Source organism: Eretmochelys imbricata, chromosome 24 (genome assembly GCF_965152235.1).
Source record: "Eretmochelys imbricata isolate rEreImb1 chromosome 24, rEreImb1.hap1, whole genome shotgun sequence".
Lineage (NCBI taxonomy): Eukaryota > Metazoa > Chordata > Testudines > Cheloniidae > Eretmochelys > Eretmochelys imbricata.
In genome coordinates this window covers 13,968,011-13,989,214 of record NC_135595.1, presented here as the reverse complement: position 1 = coordinate 13,989,214, position 21,204 = coordinate 13,968,011, and the positions used below count along the sequence as shown (strand labels likewise).

The 21,204-nt window shown below is 60.7% G+C and overlaps 1 protein-coding gene across 1 annotated transcript; it reads right to left on the bottom strand.

Moving 5' to 3' along the window:
• Positions 1-129: 129 nt before the first annotated feature.
• ZBTB32 (zinc finger and BTB domain containing 32) lies at positions 130-19,670 on the bottom strand. Its single transcript, XM_077840872.1, has 5 exons — positions 18,400-19,670; positions 3,925-4,016; positions 3,083-3,169; positions 2,379-2,546; positions 130-368 (listed from the first exon to the last, which is right to left on the bottom strand). Exons 1-5 carry the CDS (start codon positions 19,668-19,670, stop codon positions 130-132), a joined length of 1,857 nt encoding a protein of 618 aa, XP_077696998.1.
• Positions 19,671-21,204: the final 1,534 nt, after the last annotated feature.

Below are 21,204 nucleotides of genomic sequence, written 5' to 3'. Positions count from 1 at the left end.
CCAACCCTGGTCCCCGCTACCTCCCCGTGCCACACACCAACACAGATCCATCTGTCACGCCGATGCTGGTTCCCGCGCCCTCCTTAGGCCATGCATGAGTCTCCCAGTGCCTGTACCAGCACGGGCGGCTCAGGAGGAGGAGGTGGAGGAGGAGTAGAGGTAGGTGGTCTCGATCGTCCAGTCCGAGGGCAGCTCCTCGGGGCAATGGCCCTTCATGTGCTTCTGCATAGCAGCCAGGCTGGGGCAGAACTGGCAGCATAGGGTGCAGCGATAGGGGGCCGCGCCACCGTGGGTCCGCAGGTGCTTGATCATTGCAGAGTAGTCACGGGAGCGCTGGGGGCAGAGCTTGCACTGAAACGGCTTCTCGCCTGCAGGGGGCAATGGGCTGTGAGGGGGGGAGAGTATCCCCAGCCCCTCCCACCCCTCGCCCCTGCCCTGGCCCCCCGAACTCTCCCCCAAAGCCCTCCCTGCCCTCCCCCCAGCCCTAGCCCGCCGCCCCTCCCCCCAAATCCAGCCTCACTTTCCTGGGGGGAGCACAGGATTAAGGCCATGGCAGGGTGGGGGGCAGGAGGGGTAGGGCTGCCCCCCCAGGACCCAGGGAGGTGGGGGGACCAGAGCACCCCCGACTCCCAGTGGGGGGAGGGCTGGGGGGTGATGGTGTGGGAGCGACACCCCAGCCTGCAGGGGTAAAAGGCAGGTATGTACCTGGTTCCCAGGAGTTAGGAGGGGTGCAACACAGTCAGGGAGCACCAGGGGCTGAGGTCTGTGGGGGAGGGGCACACGGTACTGGGAGGGCTAGGGCCCGTGGGGGAGGGGCACATGGCACGGGGGAGGGGATGACATCCATGGGGGAGGGACACACAGCAAGGGGGGTGACACCCGTGGGGGAGGGGCACGTGGCACTGGGGGGGTGACACCCGTGGGGGAGGGACGCACAGCAAGGGGGGTGACACCCGTGGGGGAAGGGCACGCGGCACTGGGGGGGCTGATGCCTGTGGGGGAGGGACGCACAGCAAGGGGGGTGACACCCGTGGGGGAGGGGCACGCGGCACTGGGGGGGTGACCCCCGTGGGGGAAGGGCACGCGGCACTGGGGGGGCTGATGCCTGTGGGGGAGGGACGCACAGCAAGGGGGGGTGACACCCTGGGGGAGGGGCACGCGGCACTGGAGGGGTGACACCCGTGGGGGAGGGACGCACAGCAAGGGGGGGTGACACCCGTGGGGGAGGGGCACGCGGCACTGGGGGGGTGACCCCCGTGGGGGAAGGGCACGCGGCACTGGGGGGGCTGATGCCTGTGGGGGAGGGACGCACAGCAAGGGGGGGTGACACCCTGGGGGAGGGGCACGCGGCACTGGAGGGGTGACACCCGTGGGGGAGGGACACACAGCAAGGGGGGGTGACACCCTGGGGGAGGGGCACGCGGCACTGGAGGGGTGACACCCGTGGGGGAGGGACGCACAGCAAAGGGGGTGACCCCCGTGGGGGAGGGGCACGCGGCACTGGGGGGGTGACACCCGTGGGGGAGGGACGCACAGCAAGGGGGGTGACACCCGTGGGGGAGGGGCATGTGGCACTGGAGGGGTGACCCCCGTGGGGGAGGGACGCACAGCAAGGGGGGTGACACCCGTGGGGGAGGGGCACACAGCACTGGGGGGTGACACCCGTGGGGGAGGGACGCACAGCAAGGGGGGTGACACCCGTGGGGGAGGGGCACACAGCACTGGGGGGTGACACCCGTGGGGGAGGGACGCACAGCAAGGGGGGTGACCCCCGTGGGGGAGGGGCACGCGGCACTGGGGGGGTGACCCCCGTGGGGGAGGGACACACAGCAAGGGGGGTGACCCCCGTGGGGGAGGGGCACGCGGCACTGGGGGGGTGACCCCCGTGGGGGAGGGACACACAGCAAGGGGGGTGACACCCGTGGGGGAGGGACGCACAGCAAGGGGGGTGACACCCGTGGGGGAGGGACGCACAGCAAGGGGGGTGACCCCCGTGGGGGAGGGGCACGCGGCACTGGGGGGGTGACCCCCGTGGGGGAGGGGCACGCGGCACTGGGGGGGTGACACCCGTGGGGGAGGGACGCACAGCAAGGGGGGGTGACCCCCGTGGGGGAGGGGCACGCGGCACTGGGGGGGTGACCCCCGTGGGGGAGGGGCACGCGGCACTGGGGGGGTGACCCCCGTGGGGGAGGGACGCACAGCAAGGGGGGTGACCCCCGTGGGGGAGGGGCACGTGGCACTGGGGGGGTGACACCCGTGGGGGAGGGACGCACAGCAAGGGGGGTGGCCCCCGTGGGGGAGGGGCACGCGGCACTGGGGGGCTGGCGCCCCACACGGGGCGGGGGGCACTGGCACGCCGGCCGGCAGGTCCCACTCACCAGTGTGCACCCGATAGTGCGTCTCCATCTGATGCTTGAGGGTGAAGCGCTTGCTGCACTCGCCGCACTCATAGGGCTTCTGGCCGGGGGGCGCCCGCCGGGCCTCCCGCAGCCTGGCCTCAGCCTGGACCCCGCGGGCACAGCGCTCCCGCTGCAACAGCCGCTGGCCTGCAGGGATGGCAGCGGGGTGAGGCCTGCACGTCAGGAGTGAGGGGTGCCGCGGGGCAGGGGCGGGGCAGGGGCGCTCGCAGCCCAGGCTGTGCCCACGTGGCTGCGGCTGCGCAGCGCCCTCTGGCTGGGGAACCGCCGCTGGCACAGCTGGCAGACGAGGCTCCGGGCGCTGGCCGGCTGGGCCCGTGGGGGGCACCGCGGGCCGTACGTCAAGTACAGCATGGGTGACGCCATGGGTGACGCCGCTGCGGCTGGCTCTGGGGAGGAGCAGGAGAGACACGGCTCAAAGATGGGTCCAGCCCACCCCACCAGCCCCTCCCCATTGAGCCCAGCTGGCTCCCACCCTCCACCCGCCCAGTCAGACCCATGGGCCATCTAACCTGGGTTTTCCAGCCCCGCTGCCCTTGGGTGACCCAACAATAACAACGTGCCCAGTTGAAACAACTGAAACATCCACCCCCACACTGACACTGCCTCTCAGGGACCCCCCACTGTCAGTGCCCCCCTGGTCTCCCTTCTCCCGCCCCTCTCACCTCCAGGGGGTGCCGTGCTCAGGGGTGGCAGGTCCTTGTCACAGCTCCGCCGGGCCCGGCAGGGTGGGAGGGGGAACGGGTGGGGCCCTGGGGAGAAAAAGTGACTGTCAGCTGGGGTGTGGGGTGGATGGGGTGAGGGGTCTGGGGCAGGGGCAAGTTACAGGGAGGGGAGCTGGAGGAGGGGCAATGAGGAATGGGATCAAGGACCTCGGAGGGGAGGGGATAGTTGGGGTGGGACTGGAGGACTCAGGAGACAAGGGCAATGGGGTGGCTGGGAGGTTGGAGGGGCCCGGTGGAGCCAGTGAGGGGCAAGGTAGGAGGAAGGGCCAGGGGAGGTAATGGGGCAGTGGGTGGTTGGGGTCAGGGGTCCAGGAGCTCCTAGTGGGAGGAGACGGGTCAAGGTGGGGCAGTTGGCAGGGTCCATACCTGGGTGGCACAGTGAGGGGGGTGGATGGTGGGGGGTCTATACATGGGTGGTAGAGTGGGGGGGCAGGGTGGGGGTCCATATATGGATGGCATGGGGGGGCAGAGGGGTACATACTTGTGTGGCACAGTGGGGGCAGGGTGTGGGGTTAGTACAGGAGTGGCACAGCGGGGTGGCAGGGGAGTCCTTATGTGAGTGGCTCAGTGGTGGGTAGGGTGGGGGGTCCGTACATGGGTGCACAGCCGGGGGGGGCCGGATGGGGGGTCCATACAGGGGTGATACAGCCAGGGGGGTAGGTGGGTGGTCCATATGTGGGTGGCACAGTGGGGGGTGTACATGGGTGGCACAGTGGGGGGGCTGGGGGCTTTTTACATGGGTGCCACAGCTGTGTGGGCAGGAGGGACAGGGGGGTCCTTACGTGGGTGGCAGAGCAGTGGGAGGCGCAGGGCATCCGGGCCCTGCTGCGGGCAGAGGTCGTATGCCGAACTCTTGACCGGAGCCACCAGCAGCCTGAGAAGAGGAAAACAAGGGGTTAAACGGCAAGTGACCCACAGGACTCAGGATGGGGCCAGGTGGAATCTCCAACCAGAGCCCCCCATCGCCCCCCAGTCCCCCATAGCTCTGACCCCATTGCCCCTGTGATGCTCTATACCTCAGAGCAACATCCTAGACCCCCAGGTTTATCTTTATAAAATGATTGTGTGGTATCCAATGCAAAGTTTGTCACGTTGCGTGTCTTCAGAAGGCTCATAATGCACTGAGCATGGTTGTTATAGGATGTTATAGTAATTGTTACAGTTATTGTTGCATCCGATGAAGTGAGCTGTAGCTCACGAAAGCTTATGCTCTAATAAATTTGTTAGTCTCTAAGGTGCCACAAGTCCTCCTTTTCTTTTTGCGAATACAGACTAACACGGCTGCTACTCTGAAACCTGTTATAGTAATGTTATAGTGAGGTTGTAGATTATCATTTCATGTATATAGTTATGAGGCTGAAAATGTATCCTCATGGCTTAAAGCAAGCCCAGGCAAAAACTCTCCAAGAGCAGAGGGGCAGTTCACATCTCATCAGGGCAGGTATGGGACAAACCCAGCCCAGCCTCAGAGGAACAAAAGGGCGCTGGCCTAGGTAGCAACAAAAGAATCTGTTAGACCCTGGAGGGAGTCACCCCCTTCCTTTGGTCAGTTTGGGACTGCGATGAGGTAATGCTCACCTGACTCTAAGGAGGGAGGGCAAAGCCAAGAGGAAAAAAGCATGTGATAAAAGGGAGAGACATTTTGCCATGCTCTCTCTCTTACAGCTACATCTACAGATACCACCACCTGAAGTGCTGATCAAAGGGGAGAGCCTGGCTGAAGAGCAACCAGCCAGCCTGTGGTGAGAAGCATCTAAGTTTGTAAGGGCCCTGAAAGTGTTCAGATCAGCTTAGAATGCATTTTGCTTTTATTTCATTTGACCAAATCTGACTTGTTATGCTTTGACTTATAATCACTTAAAATCTATCTTTATAGTTAATAAATCTGTTTGTTTATTCTACCTGAAGCCGTGTGTTTGACTCGAAGCATGACAGAGACTCCCCTTGGGAGAACAAACCTGGTACCTACAATTTCTTTGTTAAATTGACAAACTCATATAAGCTTGCAGTGTCCAGCGGGCATAACTGGACACTGCAAGATGGAGGTTCCTAGGTTTGTGTGTGGGACCGGAGATATTGGCTAGTATCATTCGATTGCACAATCCAAGGAGCAGCTTACATGCCAGAGGCTGTGTGTGAACAGCCCAGGAGTGGGGGTTCTCACGGCAGAGTAGGGTAAGGCTGGCTCCCACAGTCGAGGATTGGAGTGACGTAGCAGATCACCAGTCCGGATAACCCAGAGGGGAACATCACAGTGACGCAGCGAGCAGGGTGTATGTGCGGTTTGTTACCCCAAGTGAAGTTTACACTTTAAGCACTGATGTTTGTGATTTTAAGTGAGTCTTAAGTGCAGTGGCTAAGAGCAGTCAGGAGGAAGTCACCGTTCTGTTATCTGCTGTTTGTTTATTTCGGGTGAGGGAAATAAGCACAAGAAAGCAGAAAAATGACTATGAGTGAGGCAGCTACAAAACCAGAGCTGGCCAGACTGGAAGTGGAAGAGAAGGCAAAGGACCGTGAGTCTCAAATGTGGCAGGCAGAAATGAGGCTCAGAGAAGTGGAGGCAACACCACATCAGGAAGGGATGGGGGCGTAAAGCCTGCCAGGAAGAGAACTGTCCAGGTTGTTAGCTGCCAGCTGAACCAGAGATAAACCCGGCTCTAGATAAACCCCCATTTCCCCCAGCCCCCCACTGCTCTAACCCTACCACCCCCCGGCCCCCAACGACTCTGACCCCATCGCCCCCTGACACCCCACCGCTCTACCCCCATCACCCCCCGGCCCCCCACAGCTCTGACTCCATTGCACTCTAGCCCCCCACCACTCTGACCCCAACCCCCCTGGCCCCACTACTGCTCTGACCCCATCTCCCCGGCTCCCCACAGCTCTGACCCCACTGCCCCCTGGCTCACCACCGCTCTGACTCCATCACCCCTAGCCCCCCACTGCTCCGACCCCCCATTGCCCCCTAATCCCCCACCACTCTGATCCCATCGTCCCCTAGCCTTCCCCCTGCTCTGACCCCCATCACCACCTGGTTCCCCACAGCTCTAGCCCCATTGCCCCCAGCCCCCAACTGCTCTGACCCCCATCGCCCCCTAGCCCCCAATCGCTCTGACCCTCTTGCTGTGTAAGCTTCTTGCCCTGGAGACAGTATGCTCAGAGAGAGGAGGCTCCCCCAGAGTCCTGACTGGCTTCATAGGGAGTAGTTCCAGAGCATCGCCCGGTGACTCTGTGACAACTGGTGGTAAAGGTGGGATAAACTGCACACTGTGGACAGAGCATCCTGCAGTAAGTGACTGGGGAGCAGTGAAACGAAGGGGAATTAGCGAGAGGCAGGCAGGCTGGAGGCTCTGAGAGGTGTGGTTCTAGGAGGTGGAGGAGCCTACAGCTTAACCCCGAGAGAGTGTGGACCCCTGAGAAGGGCTGTTGCACTGAAGGGTTCCTCCCAGGGATCATGGGAAGCTGAGAGAGCACAGGCCTGTGAGTCCGTGACCACTTGGGAACATTGTGGAGGTGCCCTATAACCATCTCCTTAAGAAGGACATTGTAGAACTGTGCAGAGAGAGGGACGCGCATTGGAAAGTTCACTAAGGCACAGCTGATTGCTCAGCTGGAATAGAACGATCAGCTGGTTCCAGAGGCCGGGGTGGACGGGGAGGTGGCTCACACTGGCTCTGGTGCTGTGAGAAACGCCTGCATTTGCTGCCTGCCCTCACTGGGACAGCAGAGGCAAAGCAGAGCTCAGGGGGACCGGAGACCCCAGCTGAGTGTGGGGAAACACAGCCAGAGCGGGACAGCTGCCAAGCAGGGCTGACTTGTCCAGAGGTGCAAAAGGCCTGGGAGAAGGGTAAAGCAGCCTTCAGACACATGCCTGCCACAGAGGAGCCTTTTCAGAAGGTGGCCCTCAACTTGATGAAGGACGAATGGGAGGGGAAGGCCTCCTCCAATGGAGAATCAGGGTGAAGCATGTACTGACTTTCCGGGAAAAGCTCGCTGAGAGTGCGGCCAGGGCGAACCTAGCCAGAGCCCAAGGGAGGCAGGTCTGGTAGGATCATTCAGCCTATGGCACCGGGGACCAGCTGAGGGTTCTCATCCTGGTGAGGAAGAATAAGCCACAAGCTGCATAAGACAGGCCCTTCAAGATCATCAAGCAGCTGAATGGGGAGAACGATGTGGTGGAACTGCCCAACGGGGCTCACAGCCACCAAGGGGACCAGGTCAACATGATGGAGCTGTACTGTGACAGGGAGAGGCTGGTACTGGCCGTGTGTGGCTGGTGGGAGAATGGGGAAGATCCCCTGGTGGGTCTCTTCCCTGAGACAGGAGCCAGCCCATTACTGGAATCAATTCCTCTCTGACCAGCTAACCCAGAGGTGGGCAAACTACAGCCCACGGGGCACATCCAGCCCACGGGACCATCCTACCTGGACTCTGAGCTCCCGGCCAGAGAAGCTCGCCCCCAGCCCCTCCCCTGCTGTCCTCCCTCCCCCGCAGCCTCAGCACGCTGCTTGCCAGCGCTCTGGCCCTCCACTCCTGCCAGGCAGGGCGGTGGTGTGGCTGCGAGCCCCTGCCGCTCTGAGCGGCATGGTAAGGGGGCGGGGAGGGGTTGGATAAGGGGCAGGGGATCCCGGGGGGGAGTCAGGGGACAGGGAGCAGGGAAGGTTAGATGGGGTGAAGGTTTGGGGGGGCAGTCAGGGGACAGGGAGCGGGGAGTTGGATAGAGGGTGGGGTCCTGGGGGGAGGTTAGGGGCGGGGGTGTGGATAGGGGTCAGGGCAGTCAGGGGACGGGGAGTAGGGGGGTTTGGATAGGGGGTGAGGTCCCGGGGGGCAGTCAGGGGGCGGGGGTGTGGATAGGGGTCGGGGCAGTCAGGGGACTGGGAGCAGGGGGGTTGGATAGGGGGTGGAGTCTCAGGGGGCGGTTAGGGGCAGGGGTCCCGGGAGGGGGCAGTCAGGGGACAAAGAGCGAGGTGGGGTTGGATGGGTGGGGGTTTCTGAGGGGGGCAGTCAGGGGGCAGGAAGTGGGAGGGGGCAGGGTCCAGGCTGTTTGGGGGGCACAGCCTTCCCTACCCCGGCCCTCCATAAAGTTTCGCACGCGGATGTGGCCCTCGGACCAGAAAGTTTGCCCACCCCTGAGCTAACCCCTGCCCAGCAGGCAGAGATCAGAGAGATCCTGCATTCGTACCACAGTTGTTTTCCAACCAGCCTGGGTTCACTAACTGAGCTGACCACTGGGTGGAGACGGGAGCCAACCCTCCCATCAGGTGTTCCCCATTCAGAGTAACTGGGAACCCAGCCCAGGCCCTGGAGGGAGAGGTCAGACACATGCTGGCTTTAGGGGTGATCCAGCCATCCGCCAGCCCCTGGGCCCTCTCCCGTGGTGCTGGTCCCCAGGAAAGATGGGTCGATCTGATTCTGTGTGGCCTATCGGAAGCTCAGTGCCATCACCACGTCTGGTGCCTGCCCATGTCTAGGCCTGATGAGATCCTAGACAAGTTGCGGGGGGACTCGGTACCCCATGACCAGGGATTTCACCAAAGGCTACTGGCAGGTGCCTTTGGATCCAGATGTCAGGTTGAAACCTGCTTTTGTCACCCCTCTGGGGCTGTACAAGTCCCTGGTCCTACCTTTTGGGCTCAAGGATCAGTTACTGAGGGGGATGGAGAATTTTACCCTAGCGTACATTGATGATATTTGTGCCATTAGCCAGACCTGGTAGGACCATGTGTCCCAGGTGAAGAGGGGACTGAGTCACCTCCAGGATGCAGGGCTGACTGTAAAAGCTGGGACGTGCAAGGTGGGGATGACAGAGGTGTCGTACCTGGGTCACAAGGTGGGGAGCGGCCACCAGAAGCTGGAGCTAGCCAAGGTAGGGGCGATCAGCGATTGGCCTGCTTCCCAGACTAAGAAACAGGCCCAGGTTTTTATTGGGATGGCGGGGCACTACCAGAGGTTTGTGCCACACTTTAGCTCTGTGTCAGGTCTCATCACTGAGCTATGCAAGAAAGGTAAGCCAGACAAGCTGGTCTGGACCAGGCAGTGCCAGAGGCCTCTCTGCACACTGAAGGAGGATCTGGTCAAGGGCCTGGTGCTGGGAAACCCAGACTTTGACAAGCCCTTTATGGTGTTCACCAGTGCCACGGACACAGGGCTGGGCGTGGTGCCGAGGCAGGCCAATGCAAAGGGGGAGAAATACCCCATCATGTACCTGAGCAGGAAGCTGCTGCCCCGGGAGCAGGGCTATGCAGCCATAAAGAAGGAATGCCTGACCACGGAGTGGGCTCTTAAAAGGCTGCAGACGGATCTAGTTGGGCGGTGCTTCACTGTATACCGGGACCACTCGCCCTGCCATGGCTGCACCAGATGAGAGGGGCCAATGCCAAGCTCCTGAGGTGGAGTCTGTCCTTCCAGGATTATGACATGAAGGTGGTCTACATTAAGGAGAGTACAAATGTTATAGTTGATGCTTTATCCCAGAGAGGGAGGCCTGAACTTCCCCAGGTCACTGGCTAAAGTGACCCCGGTCAGTTCAGTCTCAAAGCCGGGAGACGGGACGTAGTGTTATGATGCACAGGCGCCAACTTCCCCTATGATGCATAGGCGCCAACTTCCCCTCTGCCTCATGGGTGCTCGACCCCCACCCCTGTTCCCGTCCCTGTCCTACCCTTTCCCCGCCCCAATTTCACACCCTTCCCCCAAGTCCACGCCCCTGCCCCGCTTCTTTACTGCCCCTTCCCCCCCCACCAATGTCCCCACTCCTCCCCCTCCCTCCCGGAAAGTCCTAAGCTCTGCCAAACAGCTGTTAATCAGCAGGGCGGGAAGCGCTGGGAGGGGAGGAGCGGGGACACAGCACACTCAGGGGAGGAAGAGGTGAGGACAGAGTGGGGGCGGGGGGAGCTTGGCTGCTGGTGGGTGCAGAGTACCGGCTAATTTTTCACCGTGAGTGCTCCAGCCCTGCAGCACCCACGGAGTCAGCGCCTATGTTATGATGTATGTGAGTCTTACTGTTTTGCATGAATGCTGTGTGTGCCTCAATTTCCCTGTGTATTGCACCAATGTCTAGGTGGTGGGAATAAGGGGGTGTGACTTTTGTAGGGGTTGCTCCAGCTGCCTTCATAGATGCTATGGTTGCCCCTTCGTAACCTGAGAGCCAGGAGGGGGATGCAACCAGGTAACTCTTGGCCCAGGTGCGAGACAAAGGCTGGAGGAGGAGCAATGGGCAGGGCAGGGGCCAGGCAGCTGGAAGCAAGTCAGTCTCAGCTGGCTTGGGGCTCAGGGGGACAACCAGAGCCCTGGCTCTGGGCTCCCCTCCCCCCAAGATGGACTTGGCTGAAAGTCACTGATTTCTGTGCTAACAAGTTCTGTTCTACGCTGTGTTTCTGTCGACTAATAAACCTTCTGTTTTACTGGCTGGCTGAGAGTCACGTCTGACTGAGGAGTTGGGGTGCAGGGCCCTTTGGCTTCCCCAGGAGCCCCGCCCTGGCGGACTCGCTGCAGGAAGCACACAGTGTGGAAGGGGATGCTGAATGCTCCGAGGTCAGACCCAGGAAGGTCGAAGCTGTGTAAGCTTCTTGCCCTGGAGACAGTGTAGGGCGCAGAGAGGAGGCTCCCCCAGAGTCCTGACTGGCTTGATACGGAGTAGTTCCAGAGCATCACCCCGGTTACGCCGTAACACTCCCATCTTCCCTTACCCCCCCCACCACTCTGACTCCCAACTGCTCTGACCCCCATCGCTCCCTAGCCCCCCACCGCTCTGACCCCCATCACCCCCTGGACTCCCACAACTCTGACCCCATCACCGCTGGACCCCACCATTCTGACTCCATTGCCCCAGCCCACCACAGCTCTGACACCATCGCTCCCTGGCCCCCCTACCGCTCTGACCCCCATTGCCCTCCAATCCCCCACCACTCTGACCCTCTGTGACAAAGTTCATGCCTCAGGTTTCTTGCATGTCCCATTGCTCCCCAGCAGGGGCTGAAGGGTTGTGTCCACGCTTAGAGGCCCAGGCTGACCCATAGTGATGGACAAGCTGAGAAGACAATGGAAACCCCCCATGGCCAGAGGACTCCCCGAGACCCTGGCCCAGGGCTAAGCATGGGAAGTTGGGGTGGGACCGACGTGGGGCAAAGCCTCAAACTTAGGGGCAGGGACTGCTCAAGGGGGGCTTGGATGCTGATGGGTTCATCCAAGGGACAGGTTAAAAGCAGGGGCATGGCACCAATCCTGTGTATCCGGGACCCCCTACATCATCTCATCGCAACCGCTGCCCTGAACCACAAGCGACAGTCTCGCTCCAGCCCAGCACTGGGAGCTCCCACACCTCACTCTGGACCATGTGGTTATGGCTGGCGCGTGCCAGCGGGTGCCGAAGCTCCAGGGCTGTTTATACACGTGCAAGCTGCCCTGAGTCGTGGGCATGTCCCTGAGCTGGGAAACCCCAGCTCGCAGCATGGAGGGAGCTGGGCGCCAGATCAAAAACCCGATTGCACACCGTCCCCTGCAGGTCCCCATTCCCCCACACCCCCGGCGCAAGAATCTGCTGGCACTGCTGGCCTGTGCCCCAGCATCTGGGGGTGTTGGCTTGCTGTTCTAGAACCCAGCAGCCCCCCACAGTTCACCCTACAGATCCCATCCCCCTGGAACATGGCAGCCCCCCACAGTTCACCCTGCACATCCCATCCCCCTGGAACATGGCAGCCCCCCACAGTTCACCCTGCAGATCCCATCCCCCTAGAATTCAGCAGCCCTCCACAGTACACCCTTGAGATTCCATCCCCCTAGAACCCAGGAACCCCCCCACCCTACATTTCACCCTGCAGATCCCAATGCCCTAGAAAAAAGCAGCCACCAACAGTGCACCCTGGAGGTCCCCATCCCCCCAGAACCCAGAAGCCCCCACAGTTCACCCTGCAGATGCCATCCCCCTGGAACCCGGGAGCCCCCCTGTGAGGAAGTTGGGGATTTTTGTAGTGTTTTTTACATGAATAGCATGTGCGCGCCTCAGTTTCCCTGTGTGCTGCATGTTTAACAAGGTGGTGGGAGAGGGTTTGTTGTTGCAGAGGACCAGGTGTGCCCTCACCTTGCAGCTGGGACCCCTAGACAACGGCCTGGAGATGGGGAACCCTAACAACTAGTGACCTGCTGACTAAGAGGCCCACCCCAGCTTGGCAGTCAGCTGGTTCTGGCCAGTGGGAGGACAAAGGGCTGAGGAGAGAGGGCCCCGGTGACCTGACCAGCCAGTTGGAGTCAGAGGGGAACAAAGGACTGAAGAGAGAGGGCCCCAGTTACCTGTTTACCAGGGACAGAAGACAAAGGACAGGGGAGGAGCTGTTGGAGCCAGAGATATCGGATGCCCAGCTGGAAAGCGCAGGGTCTCTGGACTGGAGAGAGAGAGCAGGCAGAACCCATCTGGATGCAGGGGAGACTTAGATGGGCTGTGCTGAGGGAGGCCAGGCCTGAAGCCCAGAGAGTTTCCTGTGCTGTGTTCAGACGCTCAATAAACCCTCCTGTTTTATGCTAGCTGGAAGTCGCTCCAGTCTAGAGGGTAGGGTTGCATTATTCCCTCTGGGAGTGGGGGGTCCTGGGCATCCAGAGCGAGTGGACTCGCTGAGGGAGCCCATGGGCGAGAGACAGGTGTGCTAAGGCTCAGAGAGGTGCGATTCCAGGAGGCAGAGGGGCTTAACCCCAGAGAGAGAGTGGACCCCCAAGAAGGGCTGTTGCCCTGAAGGGGGTTCCTCCCAGGGATTGTATGGGGCCAAGAGTGGGCACGACCTGTGAGTCCATGACACCCCCACAGTTCACACTGTAGATCCCATCGCACTGGAACCCATTCCCCTAGAACCCAGCAGCCCCCCATATTTCATCCTGCAGATCCCATCCCCCTAGAACTCAGCAGTCCCCCACATTTCACACTGCACTTCCCCATCCCCCTAGAAACCGGCATCCCCGCATAGTTCACCCTGGAGATTCCATCCCCCTAGAACCTAGCAGCCCCACACAGTTCAGCCTGCAGGTCCCCATCTGCCTAGAAGCCGGCAGACCCCCTGCCCCAGCTCACCCTGCAAATCCCCATCCCCCTAGAATCTTGCAGCCCCCATCAAATGATCTGGAACCCAGCTGCCCTCAACATATGCCACAGAACCTGGCCGCGCCTGGTACACGCCATTCCAGAACCTGGGCACCTCCAATTCTTACTCTAGAGTGAAGCTAGTATCTTCCCACACTTCTAGAACTTGGCTGCATGTATCGCTCTCGAATGTGGCAACACTTCCCCCCACATCTACATGAGAACCCACCTGTCAATACCACCAGGGAACACTCTAGAACCTCACAGCAGATGATCAGAGTGACTCGAGAAAACCATCTAGCCATACATTTTCCTCCAGAACGGGGACATCAACATGCTGAAGCAATCTAGAACCCAGTCGCTCCTGTGTCTACTGTAGAACAGTCTCCAGTTGTGTGGTGCTCTAGAATGCAACCCTGCTGTTCCTGCATGCTCTAGAACCCCACCTCGCCACGTTCCACACCACACCCAGGCTGCCTGCATCCTGCTGCCTGGCCCTCTACATCCTTGGCTTGCTGGTGCTCTAGAACTCTTGCTGCAGCCGGTTTTGGTAGATGCAGGTAACGGGAGCCCCGGAGGCCAGGGCTGAGAGGCACCCATTCCTGCCTGTCTGAGTAATGCAGGCCCCACACACGCCTGCTAGACATGCAACACTGTGGCAGCCAAACCCTGGGGGGTTGCCGGGCTGGGGGCACCACTCAGCAGAAGAAGAGATGTGGGGAGCATTCCCCTGTGACAAGGTGGCAATTTTCATAATATATTTATGACCCCAATAGGTGCCTCAGTTTCCCCTATGCATGGCTGCCTGGTGTGGGGTAAAGGTCTGTTTTTACTCTCAGGGCAGGCCGGGAGACAAAGCTATAAATGTCACCTGGCTGGCCAAGGTGCGATGGGGTTGTTAACGAGGTCATGAAAACAAACTCACTGACCCCATGTCAATGGGCAATTGGAGAAGACAGCTGCAAAACTGGTCACCAGGACGTAGTCCCTGGCCAGCCCACGACTCAGAGGAGCTAGGATTTCCCTGCCTCACCGCAGGAGAGCTGGGCAGAGACCCCAGAACAGGGAAGGTGCATGGTGGGGGCACAGGAGCTGGCATCAGTCCTGCAGAGTGGACAAGGCCCTCCAGCGCGTCAGGCTCTGTTGGCCATGCTGAACAGAGTGAAGAAGAAGGGCCCGAGGTGCAGCCTAGAGGCGCTGAGGCCACGTGGCAGAACGATGTGAGCCACTTGGGGGGTCTGGCACATCACAGGGGCTATACCAAGGAACTGTTCCAAAGCTGGGGGCACAACCCCAATTCTGCACTCCCCAATTCCCCAATCCGTGACACTCCCACAACCCCGGCTGGTGCCCAGCTCTGAGCCTAGGGCTGAGCAATGCGGTGCCCATCCCCAGCTGGGCACTAGGGGGCTCCATGCACCAACAAGTCTTATCTGGGAGACAGGATTTCAGCAGAAAAATGTGAGTGACCCTTAGGAATTGTTTGAGAACACTTTTACTAGGTGCCAGGAAAGCCAAGCTGGAGAACAGCCATGCCGGATCTGAAACCAACCTGGCTTACAGGGGAAGTGCAGGTGGCTCTAAAACACAAAAAGGGAATACATAGCAAATTGGAAAATGGGGGAATGGAGAGCAATGACTATCACTCAGAAGCTTGGAATTGTAGAAACTGGATAAGGGAAGCAAAAGGATGCCAGATGCAATCTGTGGCCAGCAGAAAGTAGGACAATGAGAAGGAGTTTTTGAAGTATATTGGGAACAAAAAAGAATCCTAAATGCTCTTGGCCCTGCACATTGTTAACATCTTTAACAATGACCTGGAAGAAAACATAAAATCATCCCTGATAAACTGTCTGATGATACAAAAATTGGACAAATGGGAAATACTGAAGAGGGCATGTCACCGATTCAAGGAGATCGGGGTGGCTTGGTAAACAGGGCACAAGCAAACACTCTGCATTTTAATACAGCTAAATGTCAATGTATCCACCTGGGACCGCAGAATGTTGATGGTGGACAGCTCCAAAAGACAGGTTTCAGAGTAGCAGCCGTGTTAGTCTGTATCCACAAAAAGAAAAGGAGTACATCCGATGAAGTGAGCTGTAGCTCATGAAAGCTTATGTTCAAATAAATTTGTTAGTCTCTAAGGTGCCACAAGTACTCCTTTTCTTTTAGCTCCAAAAGAGGCGACCCCGGCGTCTATAAACAGGGGAGTCTGGAGAAGCCCAGAGGTTATTTGACCTCTGTACTTGGCCGTGGTGTGAGTGCAGCTGGGACCCTGTGGCCAGTCCTGGAGCCCCTCTTTCAGAAGGGATGTGGATAAATTGGAGAGGGATCCTGAGAGGAGATACTCCAGGCACAGGATCAATTTAGCTGGACACGGGCCAGGTTGAGGGGCAACTTGGCTGCAGTCTGGCATGCTGACAGGGGCACAGCTTGTTAATAACTGGGTCACCAGAGGAAGATCTGCACCATGGAAGGCTGGAAACTGAAGCCAGACTCATTCAGCCCAGAAAGCTTTGGGACCTGGCCCAAGTGCCAAGGGTGCAGGCTGGGCCGCTGTGCGGGTCGAGGGGGCTGGTCCCATGGTGAGGGGCAGGGCTGAGCAGGGGAAGGGCGCACAGTACCCTGTGTGCAATGTATACACATCCTGCCCCACGGCTGGGAACAGGAAAGAGCCGCCACGCGATCCCCGGCCCCTAGTGCACCCCACATGAGGGTGAAAGGTTCAAGTCTTCAAACCACGGCAGCTGCTCAGCCAGAGGCTGTAGGTCGGTACAGGCGGATGGGAGGGCGAGGCTCTGGGGGTGAAGCACGGGAGGGTAGAGCATGATCACAATGGGCCCTTCTGACCTTACAGTCTCTGGGTCTAGGAGGCTGAGAACTGGGGCTGCCCAATGTCCAGCCCCCGTATGTACCCCGACATCCACCCCCACAACCCATATCCCCCCGCCCACCAATCCACCCCTACAACAATAGTCCCCCTGCCCACAATCCACCCCTACACCCCATATCCCTCACTGCCCCCATCTAGATCCACCCCTACACTCCATATCCCGCCTTCTCCTCCCAGATCCACCCCTACACCCCATATCCCACACCCGGATCTACCCCTATACTCCATAGCCCTCCCTGCCCCCACCCAGATCCACCCCTACACCCCATAGCCCCCTGCCCCGATCCACCACTAAACCCCTTATCCTCCCCTGCTCCCCAAACCAATCCTATACCCCATGTCCCCATGCTACTCCCAGATACACCCCTACAGTAGCCCCCTGCCCTCCCGATCCAACCCTACACCCCATAGCCCCCGGACCCCGATCCAACCCTAAACCCCATATCTCCACTCCTCCCCAATCCACCCCTACACCACGTATCCCCCACTTCTCCCACCCCAGATCCACCCCTATACCCCATATCCCTCCTGGTCCCCAAACCAACCCTTCATCCCATGTCCCCCTGCCCCCGATCCACCCCTGCACCCCATTGCTCACTGCCCCACCCCTACACCCTATATCCCACTGCTCCCCAATCCACCCCTACACCCCATAGCCCCCACTTCCCCACTCCAGATCTACCCCTATAGCCCATAGCCCCCTGCCCCAGTCCACCCCTAAACCCCATATCCCTCCGGCTCCCCAAACCAACCCTACATCCCATGTCCCCCTGCTACTCCTAGATCCACCCCTACAGTAGCCCCCCTGCCCTCCTGATCCAACCCTACACACCATAGCTCCCTGCCCCGATCCACCCCTACACCCTGTAGCTCCCTGGCCCCACCCAGATCCATCCCTACACCCCATAGCCCCCTCCCCCAATCCACTCCTAAACCTTATATCCCCACTTCCCCCCACCTAGATCCACTCCTACATCAGCTGTACCCCGATCCACCCCTACAGCCCCCTGATACCGTTCACTTCCCCACCCTCTGAATTAAGGTAATTTGCCGAGAGGAAAATGTGAACGGCGCAGGGGGGAAGAATGTGTCATCTAGGAACAACTCAGCCCTTTGAAGTCGGGCATGTGGGTGTGGGGCCGGCTGGGGGAAACCCCACTGGCGAATCACCCGCCCACCCCCTCCTGTGGGGACCGTTTCATCTCAGGCTCCTCTGCTCTCTGGGGCAGCAACCTGCTGGGCTCAGGATCTGTGTGTCACTGAGGGAGCGGGGGGCCCTGAGCCATGACCGGCATAACTGCAAACCAGAGAGATCAGGGGATTTCCCCCCACAGCGTCAGGCCAGAGCTGGGGTACCCGGGAGCTCCCCTCATGGACAATACTTTCCCTCCCCTCAGCTCCCCCGGGCTGCAGTGCCCCTACCCCAGGGTTAATCCAGATGGCCTGGTGCCGGAGGCGAGCGGTTTCCGGCCATGGGTACAAAAGGTCAGCGGTGCTCGGCAAGGTGCCTGCCCCTCGTGCCCTGCTCAGAGCTGCAACAACGCCTGCCTTGCCTGCCTTCAGGGGGAGGGTGCCTCAAGGAGACCAGGCAGGAAACAAGTGGCGAGGCCTGGAGGCGAGTTCCCATGGAACAGGAGCCGCGGGCGAGAGCCAGTGTGCCCCGGAGCCACGGGAGGAGGGGAGGGCAGCAACCTCATGGCCTGAATCATCCCCCCTGGTCCCCTGCTTTAACCACTAGGCCCCACTCCCCTCCCAGGGACAGAGTTAGAACCCAGGAGTCCTGCTCCCAGCCCCCGCCCTGCTCTAACCCATTAGACCCCACTCCCCTCCCAGGGACAGGGATAGAACACAGGAGTCCTGGCTCCCAGCTCCAACCCACCGGACCCCACTCCACTTCCAGGGATAGAACCTATGAGTCCTTCTCCCAGCTCCCCCTGCTCTAACCCAGTAGACCCCACTCCCCTCCCAGGGACAGGGATAGAGCCCAGGAGTCTTTCTCGCAGCCCTCCCTGCTCTAACTCACTAGACCCCACTCCCTTCCCAGAGCCAGCCAGAGATAGAACCCAGGAGTCCTGGCTCCCAGCTCCCCCTGCTCTAATCCACTAGACCCCACTCCCCACCCAGAGCCGGGGATAGAACCCAGGAGTCCTGGCTCCTAGTCCCCCCTGCTCTAACTCACTAGATCCCACTCCACTCCCAGAGCCAGCCAGGGATAGAACCCAGGAGTCCTGCTCCCAGCCTCCCACAACCCACTCCCATCACCTATGGCTTCTCTACCACCCCCACTCCGCTCACCTTTGGTCTTCCAGTTGCTTCTCTCTGCCCGTGATCCCAATGGGGGCGCCCGGCTTCCCCGTCTCCAGCCCACAGGGGAAGGGTCGGATGTAGCCATGGAAACCCACAGACGCTGAGAGGGCCATGTGCCCGGGCCCCAGGTCACCCAAGGGCGAAGGCAGCGACCGCAGCTGGTAGCTGAGCAATGGCGGGCAGGGCTGGTAGCCAGCAACCACCCCCTCTGGCCCCCAGAGCACCTCTGGCTGCCAGGGCTGGGCGCGGCGCTCTTGAGGCAGTGGCCGGGCCGTGATGACACTTTCCCGTGGCTTGAGGGAGGACTGTTCAAACAAGACCCAACTGGGTGCCAAGCTGCCATCTTGGATTTGGCTCCCCTTTCTGTCTGGCCTAGCCAGGGCCAGGCAGGGCCCATCGGCCAATAAAACTAGGTTGTGGTTGCCTGGTGCTACAGTCTTGCCAACAGGGCTGGTGACCACAGACTTCATCTGGGACATCCCAGCCACTGTCTCCTTCCTTGTGTCTTGGGCGCCAATCCCATCATGGCTGCCAGCCCTGTCGCCATTGACAACTCTATCATGGCCACCATCCCCGTTGCCAATGGCAACCCTGTCATGGCTACCAGCCCAATCGCCAATGCTAACTCCATCATGGCCATCAGTCCTGTCGCAAACGCCCACTTCGTCAGGGACACCAGACCTGTCACCAATGGCAACTCCATCATAGCCACCAGTCCTGTCGCCAGTGGCAACCCCATCATGGCCACCAGTCCTGTCACCAATGCCAATTCCATCATGGCCACCAGTGCCGCCACCAATTGCAACTCCATCACGGCCACCAGTCCTGTCGCCAACGCCAATTGAATCATGGCCACCAGCCATGTCGCCAATGCCAGTCCCATCGGGGCCTCCAGTTCCCAGTGCCCTGAGGCAAGCCTGCTCCAGCTCCTCCATCTCCAGGTCCCGGGCAGTGGCCAGGAGGCTGGTGAGCTCCTCAGGTGCCACCTCAAGGCTGCCAGTGTAGGCGAAGTCCAGGGCATGCTTGAAGGTGGCAGGTGCAAGGAAGTCCAAACTGCAGAGCTTGCTGGGGCCCTGCAGCAGGAGGAGCCGGGCCAGGGTGCGGCTGGCGCAGGCCAGCACCAAGCTGTGGGCCGGGAAGTCCCGCTGGCCCACACGCACCAACACATCACACAGGGCCTGTGCATGCCTCAGCTCACCAGCCCGGTGCAGCAGCAGGTCTGGGTGTGAGGGGCTGTGCAGCCTGATCCGCCGCGCCATCTCCCTGCTGCGGGGCTCAGGGGCGCTGCCGGTCAGGGGTCAGCTCCTCCATCAGCAACGGGGCTCTTCCTCCTGGGGACAAGACAAGGAGATCATCAGTGGGGGTGGGCTGTGCAAGATGGCTGCCGGGCTCTCAGACCCAAGGGTCAGGGATGGCAGGAGCGTGGGGGGCAGGGGGACTGCACAAAATGGCCACCAGGGTCACAGACCCAACACTCAGGGATGGCAGGAGTGTGCGTGGGGCAGGATGGGGGAGGACTGCAAAAGATTGGGGTCACAGACCCAATGCTCAGGGATGGCGGGAACATGCCCGTTGAGAGGAATTTGGACCCCCACTTCCTCCCATTTCACTTTAGTTACACAGACATTTGGGGGCTACAGTTGTCCCTCGTTCCGCTCCCTTCTTGCCAGCCCTGGGTGGGACTGTGCCTGGGGGGAGGGGCTGGCAGGAGGGGTGCATGGAGGGGGACGGTTGTGGGGGAGGGCAGAGGGTTGCTGGGGGTTGCGTGGAAGAGGTGGTGGCCTTGCAGGAATTGGGGGCATTGGTGTGTAGATGAGGAACAGGCAGGAGTGGGGGTTTGGGAACAGTGTGTTGGGGGAGGGAATGGCAGGAGCGGAGAGCAGAGGGGCAGATGGGAAGGAGAGGTTGGCAGGAGCAGTATCTCAGTGGGGGCATGAGTGTGGGCCTGGGCCAGCTGTGGGGGTCGGGCAAGGCCGTGAGCCTGTCCCACGGGGGGTGGGGCCTGGGCCAGCTCGGGGGGCCATGAGCCCATCTCGTGGGGAGGCAGGGCTTGGGCCAGTTGCGGGGGCCGTGAGCCCGGCTCGTGGGGGGCAGAGCCTGGGCCGGCTCGGGGGGCTATGAGCCCGGCTTGCGGGGAGCAGGGCCTAGGCCAGCTGTAAGCTCATCTCGCAGGGGAGCAGAGCTTGGGCCGGCTCAGGGGGGGCCGTGAGCTCGGACCACGGGGGCAGGGCCTCCGCAGCGCAGTGCTGTGGGGTTTGGGGTTTTCGCTTTGTTGTCTGTGAGGCAGGAAGCTGGATGGGAGACGGGGGCGGGGGGTGAGCACCCAGGTCTCTCGAGTGCATGAGAAAGTGTCTGTCTCCCCCCACCTGCTGGCTCTGCTCCCACAACAAAGGCAGCGAGGCTAGTGCAGATTCGGCACATGAAAGAGGCGGCCCCGCCAGAGAGTGCTGGGGGGAGTGGGGCCCTCCAGATTGGGGGTTGACTGGGAGCCAGCACAGGGATTCCCTCCCCCGTCCAGTGCATCCTGAGCCCCTCCAGTACTCCGCCCGGGGAGAGCTCCCCTCAAACTCCTGTGTGCAGTGGTGAGCGCTCAGTGCAGCATTGTACATACGGAGCAAGCACTGGGCCCCACTCCCCTCCCAGTGCCGGGGAGAGAACCGAGGAGTCCTGGCTCCCAGCCCCCCCACTCTAACCACTAAACCCCACTCCCCTGCCCGTACCAGGGGGAGAACCCAGGAGTTTTGGCCCCCACACAGACGCTTTTTAAAAGATGCCCTGAGCTACTCTTCTCCC